This window comes from Sinocyclocheilus anshuiensis, unplaced genomic scaffold, assembly GCF_001515605.1.
Source record: "Sinocyclocheilus anshuiensis isolate Anshui unplaced genomic scaffold, SAMN03320099.WGS_v1.1 scaffold272, whole genome shotgun sequence".
Lineage (NCBI taxonomy): Eukaryota > Metazoa > Chordata > Actinopteri > Cypriniformes > Cyprinidae > Sinocyclocheilus > Sinocyclocheilus anshuiensis.
This window is the reverse complement of record NW_015554117.1, coordinates 992779-1008138: the sequence shown is the minus strand read 5'-3', so window position 1 is coordinate 1008138 and position 15360 is coordinate 992779. Positions and strand designations below refer to the sequence as shown.

Genomic DNA, 15360 nt, shown 5'->3' with positions numbered 1-15360 from the left:
GAAGTGAATAAAGGCCCAAGTTCTTACTGACGAGGTCTGGATCTTCATTAAAAATAAACTTCATCCTCTCTTTCCTAATGTTGGGATCAGAAGGAAGGCGATGCAAAGACTGTTTTTCCCACAGCTTGGCACTGCACAGCGTCTTGTCTTCTGAGCATCTTTATCTTTGGTTTCTGTGTAGACCTGCGTTTGCCTCTCGTTAATGGCGGAGTTTAGCCACACTATTACGTCATAAAGTGGCTCATTCCACAAGCTGTCATTTTTAGCAGATCGGCTTCAATATAAGCAGTATTTAGACTAAAAATAAAGTTTTGAGTTCTGAAACTTACAAGATGCTTTTAAAGTACAATGAGCTCTTAAATGTCAAAAGATCAAGGGAATTTTGATTTCTCAGTTCATGACCCCTTTAATACATTAGCAGCTTGTTTGTCGATGCATTTGTCAAATCTTGTATCTTTTAGAGATTTTTCCTCGTTTAACAAGTTTAAACAAATGTAATCAATCTTAATGTTAAGTTGTTTTATGAATATTTAATGTCTTGTAGACTGACGGTCATCTGAGACACTACCTCCACATCATCGAGAATGAACCTCTCTACCCCATCATATACGACAGTAATGGAATCGTCCTGTCTATGCCTCCAATCATCAACGGTGAGTTAAATACACACATATGCATTCACAGGCACACGGATAGTCCATTTCATTCAATTCATCTTTAAGCTTTGTGGTTTTGTTGATCAGTTTTCTGTACATAGATCTGTTCATTGAAACACTGTTAGTCTAAAGTTTTGTATTTCTCTCTCTCTCTCAGGGGACCACAGCAAAATCTCATTAAACACAAAGAACATTTTCATTGAGTGCACGGCCACAGACCTCACAAAGGTAAACCGCTTTACCGTTATACTGATATTATTACTGTTTTGTAATAATACAATATACACACTACAGTTCAAACGTTTGGAGTCTGTAAGATTTCTTTTTTTTTTTTTTTTTTTTTTTTTAAAGAAATGAATACTTTTTCAGAAAGGATGCATTAAATCATAAGTGACAGTAAAGACATTTATAATGTTACAAATGACTTCTATTTCAAATGAATTGCGGTTGTTTTGAACTTTCAATTTATCAAACAATCCTGAAGAGTAACTAAGAACTGCAGCATGCTTTTAAACATGAAAAGTGTTTTCTGTGTGTGTTTGCAGGCGAAGACCACGCTGGACATGGTAGTGACCATGTTTAGTGAATACTGTGAGGAACCGTTCACGTGAGTATCGCACGACACACTCTATATTGTTTTATAGCGTCTCCAGTTTTCATTTACCCCTTCAACATGTTGTTCGGTACGGAGATGTTTATTGTTGATGTGTCTGTCTCTTTATTCAGGGTTGAGGAGGCAGAGGTTGTTTATCCTGACGGCAGATTGTGTGTGTATCCTGTATGTATTCAGTTTTCAACTTGTTTGTAATTGCACTCATTTTCTGAACTAACCACACAACTGCATTGAAATTAAAGGGAAAGTACACCCAAAAAATAAAAATTCTGTCATCATTTACTTACTTATGAGGGTGAGTAAATGATGACAGAATGGTCTTTTTTTTTTAACCCACACAAATATATTTTTGTGCTACAGATGTTGTTGACAGAGATACAGGACTAAATATTAAATCCAGATTAAAATGAATAAAATATTGTTCTTTGCTGACTGTCGACTTTGAAATCAGGAGCTGGCGTACAGGACGGAGACGCTGTCTGGGGACTTCATCAACAAAAGAGTTGGGATCAAGTGAGCACATTATAAATATTTAATTTGATCTCTTTAGAGCAGGGGTGTCCAAACTCGGTCCTGGAGGGCCGGTGTCCAGAAGAGTTTAGCTCCAACCCCAATTAAACACACCTGAACCAGCTAATCAAGCTCTTACTAGGCATACTGGAAACTTAAAGGCAGGTGTGTTGAGGCAAGTTGGAGCTAAACTCTGCAGGACACCGGCCCTCCAGGACTGAGTTTGGGCACCCCTGATTTAGAGCTTTAACTTCTTTTTTTTTTTTCCTCTGCTTCAGTCAGTAGATTGAACCCTGATCACACTCTGTGTTGTCTCTCAGTGAATCGGCAGAAAGCATCGCTCAGCTGCTGACCCGGATGTGTTTGAGGTCAGAGGTCAGCGGTGAGGGCGATCTGATCCAGGTTGAGATCCCGCCCACGCGTGCTGATGTCATCCACGCCTGTGACATCATGGAGGATGCCGCCATAGCATACGGCTTCAACAACATCGTCAGGAGCACGCCGCGCACGTACACCGTAGCCAATCAGGTTTGAGAATAACATTCATTCTGACCAGTTCAACTTGAGATCGCTTTAAAGGTTCAGTGGTGACTTTATGGCTCTTACATCATGTGTTTTTATATTTGCAGCTCCCTCTAAATAAGCTGACAGAGTTACTGAGGCAAGACCTCGCGGCCGCTGGGTTTACTGAAGCACTGACATTCGCTCTGGTTAGAAACCTTTCTCTTATATTCTGCATGTTTTCCTCCTGTCCATTTAGAATGTTTCTTGTACTGCAAGCATTTGTCATTTAGTTTTCATGGCCATTTCTCTCCCTTTCTCTGACCATTAAAATTGAAAAGATAATTTTTGCAAGATTTGCGTATGTAAATAATCTTTGTTATTAGGGCTGGGTAGACATTTCAAGAATCAAATCGATCCTGATTCAAAAGCTCTCGATTCAATTAAATTTCAATTCAATATCAATTTGTCCGGATAAATATCAGGTACAGTACTTGTTGATTTTTCTTAAGGAAAACAATCTCTCAACTAATGCTGTAAACTATACAGGGATCCCTGTCAGATGGTACATTACTTCAATATTACAGGGTAAAATTAACAACAGAGAAAGTAATTTGCTATTTATTTTTTAGATATAATAATCGACACTGAAATAAAAACTATGTTGTATACAAACAAAATATGTAATATAATATATTACATAAGAATATATTTATTAATATATATTGATAAAATATATTAATAGTAATATATTTATATGTAATGTGTGTGTGTAAATATATATATATATATATATATATATATATATATATATATATATATATATTCATGCATCAATAGAAAAGACTAAAAGGTCGTTTTTGAAATTTAAGAACCCATATCAGTTCATCAAAACAAAGATTATTGATATTGTCAACCCAGCCCTGTTTGCTATGATTGGGCAGCGCCCTCATTAATATGCATCTGGTCTTAACTGCATACTAAACAACATATTGTAATGTTGTTGTTTTTTTATACCATTTATAACAACAACATTTTTGTGTGACTGTGTATTTATAACTCCACGTTGTCATAGCAACCTGACAGATTCAACAAGTCACTTTTGAAAATGATTATGAAACAATAAATCTTGAGTTTGAGAGTCATTTTGACTGAATCATTTCAATTCGTGATTAAATCGAAGTAGCAGCAGATGTTTCATTCTATGTTGTGACGTACATCTAAGTGTAATGGATTATTGAATAATAATAATAAAAAAAATGTAATCCAGGAACTTGGTTATGACATTTTGATTAAAAGTTACAAGGTAAAACAAAACGCATGGATGAATCGTTCAAAAAAATTGATCAATAACATGCACTTAGAAAATAGAAAATAAATAGAAGAACCCCTTATAAAAGTCTGATTAAATGACAAGATTGGTTGCACTGTATAGTTGACACAAGAACAATGTAACAAAGACGTGTTGTCAATTTTTTGCATTTTCGTATTATTATCGTATTTTCCATGATGTGACTGCTTTAAAATGGTCTTTTCCTCTCTCTGCAGTGCTCAGAAGAAGATATCGCAGATAAACTCAGGAAAAACATCGCAGAAACCAGAGCAGTCCACATCTCCAACCCAAAGACCACTGAGTTTCAGGTACCCACAGAAGATCTGTTTGGCATTTCTCACATCTGTCCACTAGTGGGTGCTTTCACAAGATGAAATCAGTTAGTAGTGAGGTCTGACTAACTAAACCGTACTTTCCTGTAGGTGGCGCGCACCTGTCTTCTTCCCGGACTACTGAAGACGCTCGCTGCCAACAGGAAGATGCCCCTTCCTCTCAAACTGTTCGAGATTTCAGACGTCGTCCTGAAGGATGAAACAAAAGGTGTGTTTGATGTCCTCATGCTAATATGCTAATAATTATGCAGTCACTGAACTTCATCTGTCTGGCAGACGTAGGAGCCCGTAACAACAGGCGCTTGCCCCAAATTAAAGGGCACTACATAGTAAAACATTTTTAAAGATAAAATCATCTGGCTTTTAGTGATGATTATTTATTTATTATAGCCTTAATCCATTACACAAGCCATATTAAAATACTAATGATTAATCTTTTATTTTAAATTAATATAAATATATACAGATAATATAGAATATAAATAAGCTTTAGAATTAATGGATAAAGCTTTAAACATGACTACATTTCAGTTTAGATTTTTGAGTCTCTTTCTACCTATATATATTATCAACTATATAAACTAACTTCACAATTTCACTTGCACTGATATGGCAAGATGTTTTCTTTTAGTTGTCCTCTTTCACTGACAGCTCTTTCCACCTTGCTGTGTAAATGTATTTAAATGAATATTTTTCAATCTTTTAATCTATGGCAGTGAATTGCGAGAAGTGAATCACAGTTAAAGGGCATGTGATTGGCTGTTCATTACTGATGTCACGCTTGCTTCATTAACTCCGGATCAAAGCCTGAGTTGACAGAGAAAGTTGATGGTCAGCATCATGGTACCAACAAAGCCAGATTGGATTGGTCTGGTTGTCAACTCAAAACTAATCCTGTAACCCTGAGTTTGTTCAGCCACTATCATGGTACAGGCCCCTGATTTCCAACAGATACCAGACTTGTTTACATGCATTTGACTGAATTAGTTTTTTCATGATTTTAAAAATCCAAAGGCTTCATTCAGTTCATATGCTTAAAACGAGCTCAGTGGCTTCCCATACTTGTCAGTTTCATACTAGCTATTTAATGCCTTTGATATTATTCTAAGTGTTAAAAGTTGAGTAGATGTGTCGTTAGTGTCTGAATTACACATTTAAGAGGGTAAGTGATTAGAGGCTATTATTCTCAGTCTTTAATTTGGGTGTGTGTGAAAGGATGGTCTGTGTGTACACTGCATTTGTGAGGCTACATGAGACATGTTTGTGGTTTCTGTCATAAAGAACTGTTAAACCAAACATTCCTCAGCACATCAACACAATTAAAAAAACAATGAAGGGAGAGCGAAGACACATACTCAGAGCCGTTTTTACTGTGTTTATTCATTTCTTTTACCACATCTGTAAAAGCTCATAAACACACATTCTGAGTATCATAGCTGGCAACTCGAAGTACAAAATATGTTCTTCAGTATTTTGTAATAAATATCAAATGCATAACTACGTGTTAAAAAAAGCATATTTGAGGCAGTCAAATGGGCATTATTAAACATCATCTACCTTTTAAGCTTGTCATTGTGATGTCACAAAACTGAACTTAGACCTTTTTCTTCAAGGACTTTCTTCAAAGACATTCGCAAAATTTCAGCGATATTTTGAAGGCCAAAAGGTCCGTTGTCAATTGTGTAGCACAACTCGTGCAGAAATCACATTCAAATCCAGCAGCTTTCTGTTGGTCAACACGACAAATTCGTGTGACCATCTTGAACCAGTCACAAAATCTGCGTGGGGAAATCTTTGGCCCTCACACGAAATTCCCAGTCACATGGATTCCTGTTGAAATGAGCGAATTTTCACGGGTGAAATCCACTCAGCAATGGTAAAAGTGACTGCATCTTTAATCTGTGGGTTTCAGTGCAAAATCTAACTTTTAAGGCGACGCTGTTTTTAGGAAAATATCGAAAGGAATATCCATGTTAGCTCCATTTACTCTTATTACCACAGAAAATAATAATATAAATTTGTCCGACAGTTTGACCTGATAAAAAATGCTTTTACAATGGAAGACTATTGGGCAACAGCCATAACTTTGCACCACTGACTTAAGTTTATAACTTAAGTTATGGTTGGAAGTAGAAATCAACAGTTTCCTATAAAGGTGAAATGTTCAAATATATTCTAATATCTTCATGCAAGGCATACATTGAATTATCCCAGAAAAAAGTATGATCAAAACGTGACTATTTACTTAATCATCAATGTCAGCAGCACTGACTTAACCAGTGGCGTTTCAATCCTTAGTTGATTAGTTTGAGTTAGAATCGTTTGCAAGAGTGTGATTCTAAACATAATGAGGCTGTGAAAGAACTAGTGAGTAGATGAGTTTACCGGTTTGGTGTGATGATGTTTAATGTCCCAGAATACCATAGCAACCATCTTTTTCAAGACAAGTAAAATCTCTAAAATAAAAATCAGTGGGCTATTACTGATGTATTTTATGTTGTAGAATAAAACGTGAAAATATCTTCTGTAAACACAGACATTAAACCAAAAACCTGTTCACAAAAAACATTGACTTTGGGACGATGCAACTGGAAGCGTAAAAAAGCGCACAAAAGTGTAAAAATACACTAATTTTCACACACACAAAAAAATGCTAACTCATTTCACTCTATAGCAGATGAGAGTCAAGTAAATGATTCATTAGTCATTTTTCAAATTATTTGTATGGGTTTCTGATTTTAGTTGGTGACTTTTGTGGCACAGAAATTACACAGTTCTCCTTTAGCTTGTATTTAACCAAGAATATTCCCTTAAAAATCAAGCGAATCTGCCACAAAACATCCATAAACTGTAATTCGGTTTTCAAAATCTGACAAAATGCAGCTAGTAGGTTTAACAAACTACTGTTCAGTGTTCAATGTGAGAATTTATGTGCCAACCATTCCTGAACAAAGACTAAAGTGAATTTCTCCCTGAGAATGAATTACGGAGCGAGATTCAGTTCAAACTTGCCTGTAAACACTGTGAAATTACACCGAATTTCCCAAATCCCAGAGTCCCATCATCACATACACTCTGTTCACTAAGATACTGTTGACCAGTCCGATGGCAACATACGTGCTGAACTTATACGGCACCTCGATCTCTTTCCTTCTGCGTGCTTCGACGTCACTCACAGATGCTCCGTTAATTCGACAGAGCACCCGCAGACTCGCCCAGCGCACCGTCTGCCGGGTCAGGACCAGCATCCCTAACCCGACCAGGAACCGCACCACACAGAGACCCAAGGCTACGAGTGTCAGCGGTGGTAGGGTCACTGGAAAAGGCCCGGCTAGGTCAAAGGTCAAGCCTAATCGCTCATTCACCCAGTATCCAACTGAACATCCCGAACAGCATGCTAAAATAATGGTGGTGTCCCCCCGTGTGGTGCTGTAATGGTCCAGCTCGGGGTACTTATAGGACAGGAAGAGGGGCAGAACCACCCCCACCACGGGGGAGAGAGGATTGTGCAGCTGCAGGTAGTCAATGGATCCCCAGTATGGGTACGACACAGCCATGATGACAGCTGAAATTACAACGCCACAGATTACATCCTGAGAGGAAGAGGAAACATAAAGGAGAAAGATTTCAGTCATTAGTATCAGACTCTGTAATTCTAGATTCATGCAGCACAACTCATAATGACACAATAATGCAGTTTCTATGCCATTATTATGAAATATGTACACATTTTCTATGCATGGTTACTGTGTTGCTAATGTTGTTTTTAATATGTTGCTATATGGTTGCTACATCGTTCTGAGTGGTTGTTAATATGTTGCTATGCGGACACTAGGGGGTTCTGAGTGGTTTTTATAATGTTTCTAGATGGTTGCAATGATGTTCTGAGTGATTACCATGTTGCTGCGCAGTTGCTAGGGTGTTCTGAGTGGTTATTAATGTGTTGCTATGCGGTTGCTGGAGTGTTGTATGTGGTTAAGATGTTTCTAGCCAGTTGCAATGGTGTTCTGAGTGGTTACTGTGTTGTTATGCAGTTGCTAGGGTGTTCTGAGTGGTTCTTAATGTGTTGCTATGTGGTTGCTAGGGTGTTTTGAGTGGTTGTTAATTTGTTGCTATGGTGTTCGTGCTACTATGTAGTTGCTAGGGTGTTCTGAGTGGTTGTTAATTTGTTGCTATATGGTTGCTACATTGTTCTGAGTGGTTGTTAATATGTTGCTATGCGGACACTAGGGGGTTCTGAGTGGTTTTTATAACGTTTCTAGATGGTTGCAATGATGTTCTGAGTGGTTACGGTGTTGCTGTGCAGTTGCTAGGGTGTTCTGATTGGTTATTAATGTGATGCTATGCGGTTGCTGGAATGTTGTAAGTGGTTGTTAAGATGTTTCTAGCTGGTTGCAAGAGTGATCTTTGTGGTTATCGTGTTGCTATGCGGTTGCAACTGTGTTCTGAATGGGTTTTGGAATGTTTCTAGCCAGTTGCAATGGTGTTCTGAATGGTTACTGTGTTGCTATGCAGTTGCTAGGGTGTTCTGAGTGGTTCTTAACGTGTTGCTATGTGGTTGCTAGGGTGTTTTGAGTGGTTGTTAATTTGTTGCTATGGTGTTCGTGCTACTATGTAGTTGCTAGGTTGTTCTGAGCGGTTGTTAATTTGTTGCTATATGGTTGCTACATTGTTCTGAGTGGTTGTTAATATGTTGCTATGCGGACACTAGGGTGTTCCGAGTGGTTTTTATAATGTTTCTAGATGGTTGAAATTGTGTTCTGAGTGGTTACCATGTTGCTGCGCAGTTGCTAGGGTGTTCTGAGTGGTTATTAACGTGTTGCTATGTGGTTGCTAGGGTGTTGGCAACATTTTCAAAACTGAATATCTGGACTAGTAACAAACTACTTTTTCTCTAATGCTCACCAAGGCTGTATTTGTTTGATCCAAAATACAGTAAAAACAGTAATATTGTAAAATATTATTACAATTTAAAGTAAACTGTTTTCTATTTGAATAAATTTTAAACTGTACTTCATTCTTGTGATGTAAAGCTGAATTTTCAGCATCATTACTCCATTCTTCAGTGTCACATGATCCTTCAGAAATCTTTCTAATATGAAACATTTCTGATTATTACAGATGTTGAAAACAGTTGTGCTGCTTCACATTTTTTGTGGAAACCGTGATGCATTTTATTTTTCAGGATTCTTCGATGAATAGAAAGTTCAAAAGTACAGCATTTATTTGAAACAGAAATTTTATAACATAAAGGGATTTACTGTCACTTTTGATCAATTGAATGCATATTTGCTGATTGAAAGTATTACATTCTTGAAAAAAATCTTACTGGCCCCAAATTTTTGATGACAGTGTAAATATTTCTCTGATTGCAATATATTTCATCATAACACATCTTATTTTGTACATTTAACTTGACATCTTGAATATGGTTTCAAATTAGCTTCAACACAGATACTTAATCATATAAATAAAATTAAATAAAATATAATAACATTTAAAAACTGCAGCCCATATAAACAAGGAAAATAAGTCTACAGCAAAACAGCACTCTTAAAAGGAATGCAACTTTACAATCCACTAATAAAGTTTTATAATGCTTATATATGTGTGCTACTGTGCCACTCAAGAGTCAAAGGTTTGAAAGCTGATTGATGGCACCATCTATACCCGACGCTGATTGACAGTCATTTACTGAGAGTTCATTATATGCTATGCGGACACTAGGGTGTTCCGAGTGGTTTTTATAATGTTTCTAGATGGTTGAAATTGTGTTCTGAGTGGTTACCATGTTGCTGCGCAGTTGCTAGGGTGTTCTGAGTGGTTATTAACGTGTTGCTATGTGGTTGCTAGGGTGTTTTGAGTGGTTGTTAATTTGTTGCTATGCAGTTGCTATGGTGTTCATGCTACTATGTAGTTGCTAGGGTGTTCTGAGTGGTTGTTAATATGTTGCTATGCGGACACTAGGGTGTTCTGAGTGGTTTTTATAATGTTTCTAGATGGTTGCAATGGTGTTCTGAGTGGTTACTGTGTTGCTATGCAGTTGCTAGGGTGTTTTAAGTGGTTGTTAATGTGGTGCTATGTAGCTGTTATAGAGTGTTATAAGTGGTTAAGATGTTGCTATCTAGATTGCAAGGTTGATCTTTGTGTTATCGTGCTGCTATGTGGTTGCTATGGTGTCCTGAGTGGTTGTTAACGTGTTACTAGTCGCTAGGTTGTTGAGAGTAATTAATGTTTCTAGCTGGTTGCAAGGGTGTTCTAAATGGTTGTTAACATGTTGCTGTGTGATTGCTAGGGTGTTTTGCATGGTTATTAGGATATTTTTAGCTGTTTTTTGCAGGGTGTTCTAAATGTCATTTTTCTAAATGGCCAGTTTACTTACAATGTGACATATAAAGCTCCATTTAAAACAACAGGTTAATAGTTCGATTTAATGCTAAACTACTAAACTATTAGGTTTTCGTATAATATTACATATAAAATGTTTGCTAATACAAATCTTTTAATATATAAAAATATTAACATTTTAAAATATTTATATTAATATTATTTTCATTAACATTTTATTATATTAATATCTCCAAGCATGACCAATAGGCCAAATGTTTGCCTCAGCATGATGCACCACTACAGCTGTGCTGTATTAAAGTAACTAGAGTTAAAATCTATGGAGACCAGCCAGACTATATGAATAATACAAGAGTATAAATGTTTCATATCAAACGCAAAAGTGCATGCCCATTTTAAAATCTCTCTTCCAGTCTTACCAGAGCAGAGTGCATGCCGGTATAAAGACGACTCAGACTAACTTGACATCTTGAATATGGTTTCAAATTAGCTTCAACACAGATACTTAATCATATAAATAAAATTAAATAAAATATAATAACATTTAAAAACTGCAGCCCATATAAACAAGGAAAATAAGTCTACAGCAAAACAGCACTCTTAAAAGGAATGCAACTTTACAATCCACTAATAAAGTTTTATAATGCTTATATATGTGTGCTACTGTGCCACTCAAGAGTCAAAGGTTTGAAAGCTGATTGATGGCACCATCTATACCCGACGCTGATTGACAGTCATTTACTGAGAGTTCATTATAATGGCACACAGCAGATGTGTGGGCGGGACTTGGGCTGACCGATGGTGACAGATGGCCCCGCCCCTTCAGTGAACTGTGCAAAAACAAGCCACATTCAAAACATTCTCAATCTAGCATGTGTGTCTGACCTTCACTCTCTCCTGAGCGCTGAGAAGCAGCGTAAATGAGATGGCCGTCACTGCCATGGCGTGTGTGGATGGCATCCCGTACTCTGCGTCCACACGCGTTTCCAGTTTGACCACAGGGGGAGATGGAGGACGCGGCAGCTTTAAAATATCCTTCATCACTTGCCCAATATACATTACCACCTGCAGAGAGAGAGACAGAAAAATTAGATGTAAATGAGGCAAAGGGGAAATACAAAATAAGTACTGTTGCTGATAAAACACTCTCAGAAAAAAGGTACAATAGCTGTTACTGTAGTGTCAACCTTTCAAAAGGTACTAATATGTACCCTGGAGGTGCTAATAATATTTACACTGGTCGTATAATATTACATATAAAATGTTTGCTAATACAAATCTTTTAATATATAAAAATATTAACATTTTAAAATATTTATATTAATATTATTTTCATTAACATTTTATTATATTAATATCTCCAAGCATGACCAATAGGCCAAATGTTTGCCTCAGCATGATGCACCACTACAGCTGTGCTGTATTAAAGTAACTAGAGTTAAAATCTATGGAGACCAGCCAGACTATATGAATAATACAAGAGTATAAATGTTTCATATCAAACGCAAAAGTGCATGCCCATTTTAAAATCTCTCTTCCAGTCTTACCAGAGCAGAGTGCATGCCGGTATAAAGACGACTCAGACACACCAGCGCAGACAGAACCACGGCCACAATCAGTCCCAGTTCAAACGGGAACTAACATGCACAAAGACAGAAAAATGAACAGTTCAATCAAAAATGAGCATTTTATCATCATTCACAGTCAGTTTGATGTCACTTTTGTCAAAAGTGGACAAGTTTGAATGTAAACAAATACAAATTTGATTAGAAAGCTATAGCAGAGGGGAAGATTTTCCATAAATAATGTGCTAAATTTTATCCATTGACCACAAAAAGCTATCTTTTAGCTTCATAAGACTTGGAATATAGTGCACAAGTCATATGAACTACTTTTAATGTCACTTCTATGGTGTTTTTTCCTCCCAGTCAGTCTTTCCAGCTGAAAATTCAGTGTCTTTATCAAAACATCCTCTCATCCATCTTTCCTTGTCGTCTTTTCCTCTCTCTCTCTCTCTCTATGATGTGGTCTCCAGCCATTCTGTGTGGCAGCTCTTCTCCTAATAACCGCTCTTTTCTCCTGACATGTGCTCTTCCCTCTGGTTTTATTCAGGACTCTGTTAATCACTGACAACACTGGAAGAGTCTTTACATATTCATGAAGTTGCCCCGCCCCCTCTGTTCTGTCTTACTGCATCCGTCTCCCTGTCTCTCCATCTGTCCATCTCTCCTCCCTTTCTTTCTTCCTCTGTCAGCTGGGGGTCTTTCACAGGAAGTTAATGAAGAACGTTTCCTGAATGGGCACGAATGAATGTGGGACAGTAGAGCTCATGTATAATTGACTGGAATGGATTTTTTTACCCTTAAATCATACACACACAGCTCTCTGGTTTCCTTTCTGTACAAAGAATCATTTTTCAAATCAGTTCTTCCTTTTAAGCTAGTAATTGAACTAGTTTTAAGTAGGGCAACATTTTCAAAACTGAATATCTGGACTAGTAACAAACTACTTTTTCTCTAATGCTCACCAAGGCTGTATTTGTTTGATCCAAAATACAGTAAAAACAGTAATATTGTAAAATATTATTACAATTTAAAGTAAACTGTTTTCTATTTGAATAAATTTTAAACTGTACTTCATTCTTGTGATGTAAAGCTGAATTTTCAGCATCATTACTCCATTCTTCAGTGTCACATGATCCTTCAGAAATCTTTCTAATATGAAACATTTCTGATTATTACAGATGTTGAAAACAGTTGTGCTGCTTCACATTTTTTGTGGAAACCGTGATGCATTTTATTTTTCAGGATTCTTCGATGAATAGAAAGTTCAAAAGTACAGCATTTATTTGAAACAGAAATTTTATAACATAAAGGGATTTACTGTCACTTTTGATCAATTGAATGCATATTTGCTGATTGAAAGTATTACATTCTTGAAAAAAATCTTACTGGCCCCAAATTTTTGATGACAGTGTAAATATTTCTCTGATTGCAATATATTTCATCATAACACATCTTATTTTGTACATTTAACTTGACATCTTGAATATGGTTTCAAATTAGCTTCAACACAGATACTTAATCATATAAATAAAATTAAATAAAATATAATAACATTTAAAAACTGCAGCCCATATAAACAAGGAAAATAAGTCTACAGCAAAACAGCACTCTTAAAAGGAATGCAACTTTACAATCCACTAATAAAGTTTTATAATGCTTATATATGTGTGCACTCAAGAGTCTCAAGAGTCAAAGGTTTGAAAGCTGATTGATGGCACCATCTATACCCGACGCTGATTGAACTGAGAGTTCTGAGAGTTCATTATAATGGCACACAGCAGATGTGTGGGCGGGACTTGGGCTGACCGATGGTGACAGATGGCCCCGCCCCTTCAGTGAACTGTGCAAAAACAAGCCACATTCAAAACATTCTCAATCTAGCATGTGTGTCTGACCTTCACTCTCTCCTGAGCGCTGAGAAGCAGCGTAAATGAGATGGCCGTCACTGCCATGGCGTGTGTGGATGGCATCCCGTACTCTGCGTCCACACGCGTTTCCAGTTTGACCACAGGGGGAGATGGAGGACGCGGCAGCTTTAAAATATCCTTCATCACTTGCCCAATATACATTACCACCTGCAGAGAGAGAGACAGAAAAATTAGATGTAAATGAGGCAAAGGGGAAATACAAAATAAGTACTGTTGCTGATAAAACACTCTCAGAAAAAAGGTACAATAGCTGTTACTGTAGTGTCAACCTTTCAAAAGGTACTAATATGTACACTGGAGGTGCTAATAATATGTACACTGGAGGTGCTAATAATATGTACCATTAAGGTAATAATATGCACCATTTAGGAGTAAATAAGGTACATAAGTGTACCTACCTGAAAGGTACAACCCTAGCGACAGCTTTTATACCTTTTTTCTGAGAGTAAGATGGTAATGCAACTTGATACCCAAACATGGTACTTTACTTTCTGGTACTTTTTTCTTACTATTTACAGCATATTGCCAGATTTAGGTGACTATTTCCAGTTCAGTGTTATTTTAGTATCATTAATATATTATTATAGTTTAGTTGACTAATATTTTAAATTGTTTTTTTTTAGTTAGTTTATTTTATTTCAAGTAACAAAATGTTGTAATGGTTTCAGTTTTATGGTACGTTTACACAACAACGATTGCACTAAAAATGGATTTTCCTTTGCATTTTTAAAACACATTACAGACGACAACGTTGTCAAAATGATCCCCATATTCACGGATCCGCGAAAACTAAAAGCACTGTATTATGCATGCTAGGCCAGTAGTTGGCAGAGTCACTTTGTAAAAAAATAAAAAATAAATAAAAAACTACCGCGCACATATGCATTTCTATAGAATGAACGCATAATATGCAAGCGCATGACGTCGCCATTTTCATAATTTCACTTTTTTGGAGTTTATACTGAGGCGATAACATGACCATTTTCGAAAACTTGCGCTTTGAAACACGTTTTCAAAAGTTTGCATTTTTAGGCTCCCAAAACGCATGTCAGCCAAAATGCATAAAAATTTCAGTTTTTAGTTGAAAACAGTTTCATGTAAACCCCTTAGTTAATGATAATACCTTGGTTCAGTCATGTTCATCTTTGTTTCTTCAGGAGATATAACAAAAAGCAATTCAAAATTAAGCTTCGTTGAACGTTCGAACAAATGAATAACTTCTCCACTCATGTTAAATTTAGTTCAGCTACATTGATTCCAGAGGTGAACCAATCAAATGCAGTTTGTCTGATGCTGTTGCTGTGGAAACTATATGTAAACTTGTGGAAATAGCATAAAATGAACAAAGATCTAAAATAGAAACACTGAGGAAAATGAATAAGAGAATTTGGTTTGTGTTACAATAGCTGACAGTAAAAACAGTAATATTGTAAAATATTATTACAATTTAAAGTAAACTGTTTTCTATTTGAATAAATTTTAAACTGTACTTCATTCTTGTGATGTAAAGCTGAATTTTCAGCATCATTACTCCATTCTTCAGTGTCACATGATCCTTCAGAAATCATTCTAAT

General features: G+C 36.5%; 2 protein-coding genes across 2 annotated transcripts in view; one reads left to right on the top strand and one right to left on the bottom strand.

The window, feature by feature from the left end:
- Positions 1-4289, top strand: part of LOC107669861 (phenylalanine--tRNA ligase beta subunit-like) — a 6955-nt gene extending 2666 nt beyond the window's left edge. Inside the window, exons 6-15 of the mRNA XM_016462287.1 lie at positions 545-653; positions 814-884; positions 1202-1263; positions 1383-1434; positions 1721-1782; positions 2100-2307; positions 2409-2489; positions 3829-3921; positions 4036-4153; positions 4222-4289. Coding sequence (XP_016317773.1) covers positions 545-653; positions 814-884; positions 1202-1263; positions 1383-1434; positions 1721-1782; positions 2100-2307; positions 2409-2489; positions 3829-3921; positions 4036-4153; positions 4222-4289 — 924 coding nt within the window. The remainder of the gene's footprint in view (positions 1-544; positions 654-813; positions 885-1201; positions 1264-1382; positions 1435-1720; positions 1783-2099; positions 2308-2408; positions 2490-3828; positions 3922-4035; positions 4154-4221) is intronic.
- Positions 4290-6413: 2124 nt separating this feature from the next.
- Positions 6414-15360, bottom strand: part of LOC107669878 (sphingosine-1-phosphate phosphatase 2-like) — a 10133-nt gene continuing 1186 nt past the window's right edge. The window contains exons 3-5 of the mRNA XM_016462307.1: positions 13754-13933; positions 11841-11930; positions 6414-7538 (exon numbers count right to left, since the gene is read on the bottom strand). Of these exons, the coding sequence (XP_016317793.1) occupies positions 6975-7538; positions 11841-11930; positions 13754-13933 (834 nt within the window). The 3' untranslated portion in view covers positions 6414-6974. The remainder of the gene's footprint in view (positions 7539-11840; positions 11931-13753; positions 13934-15360) is intronic.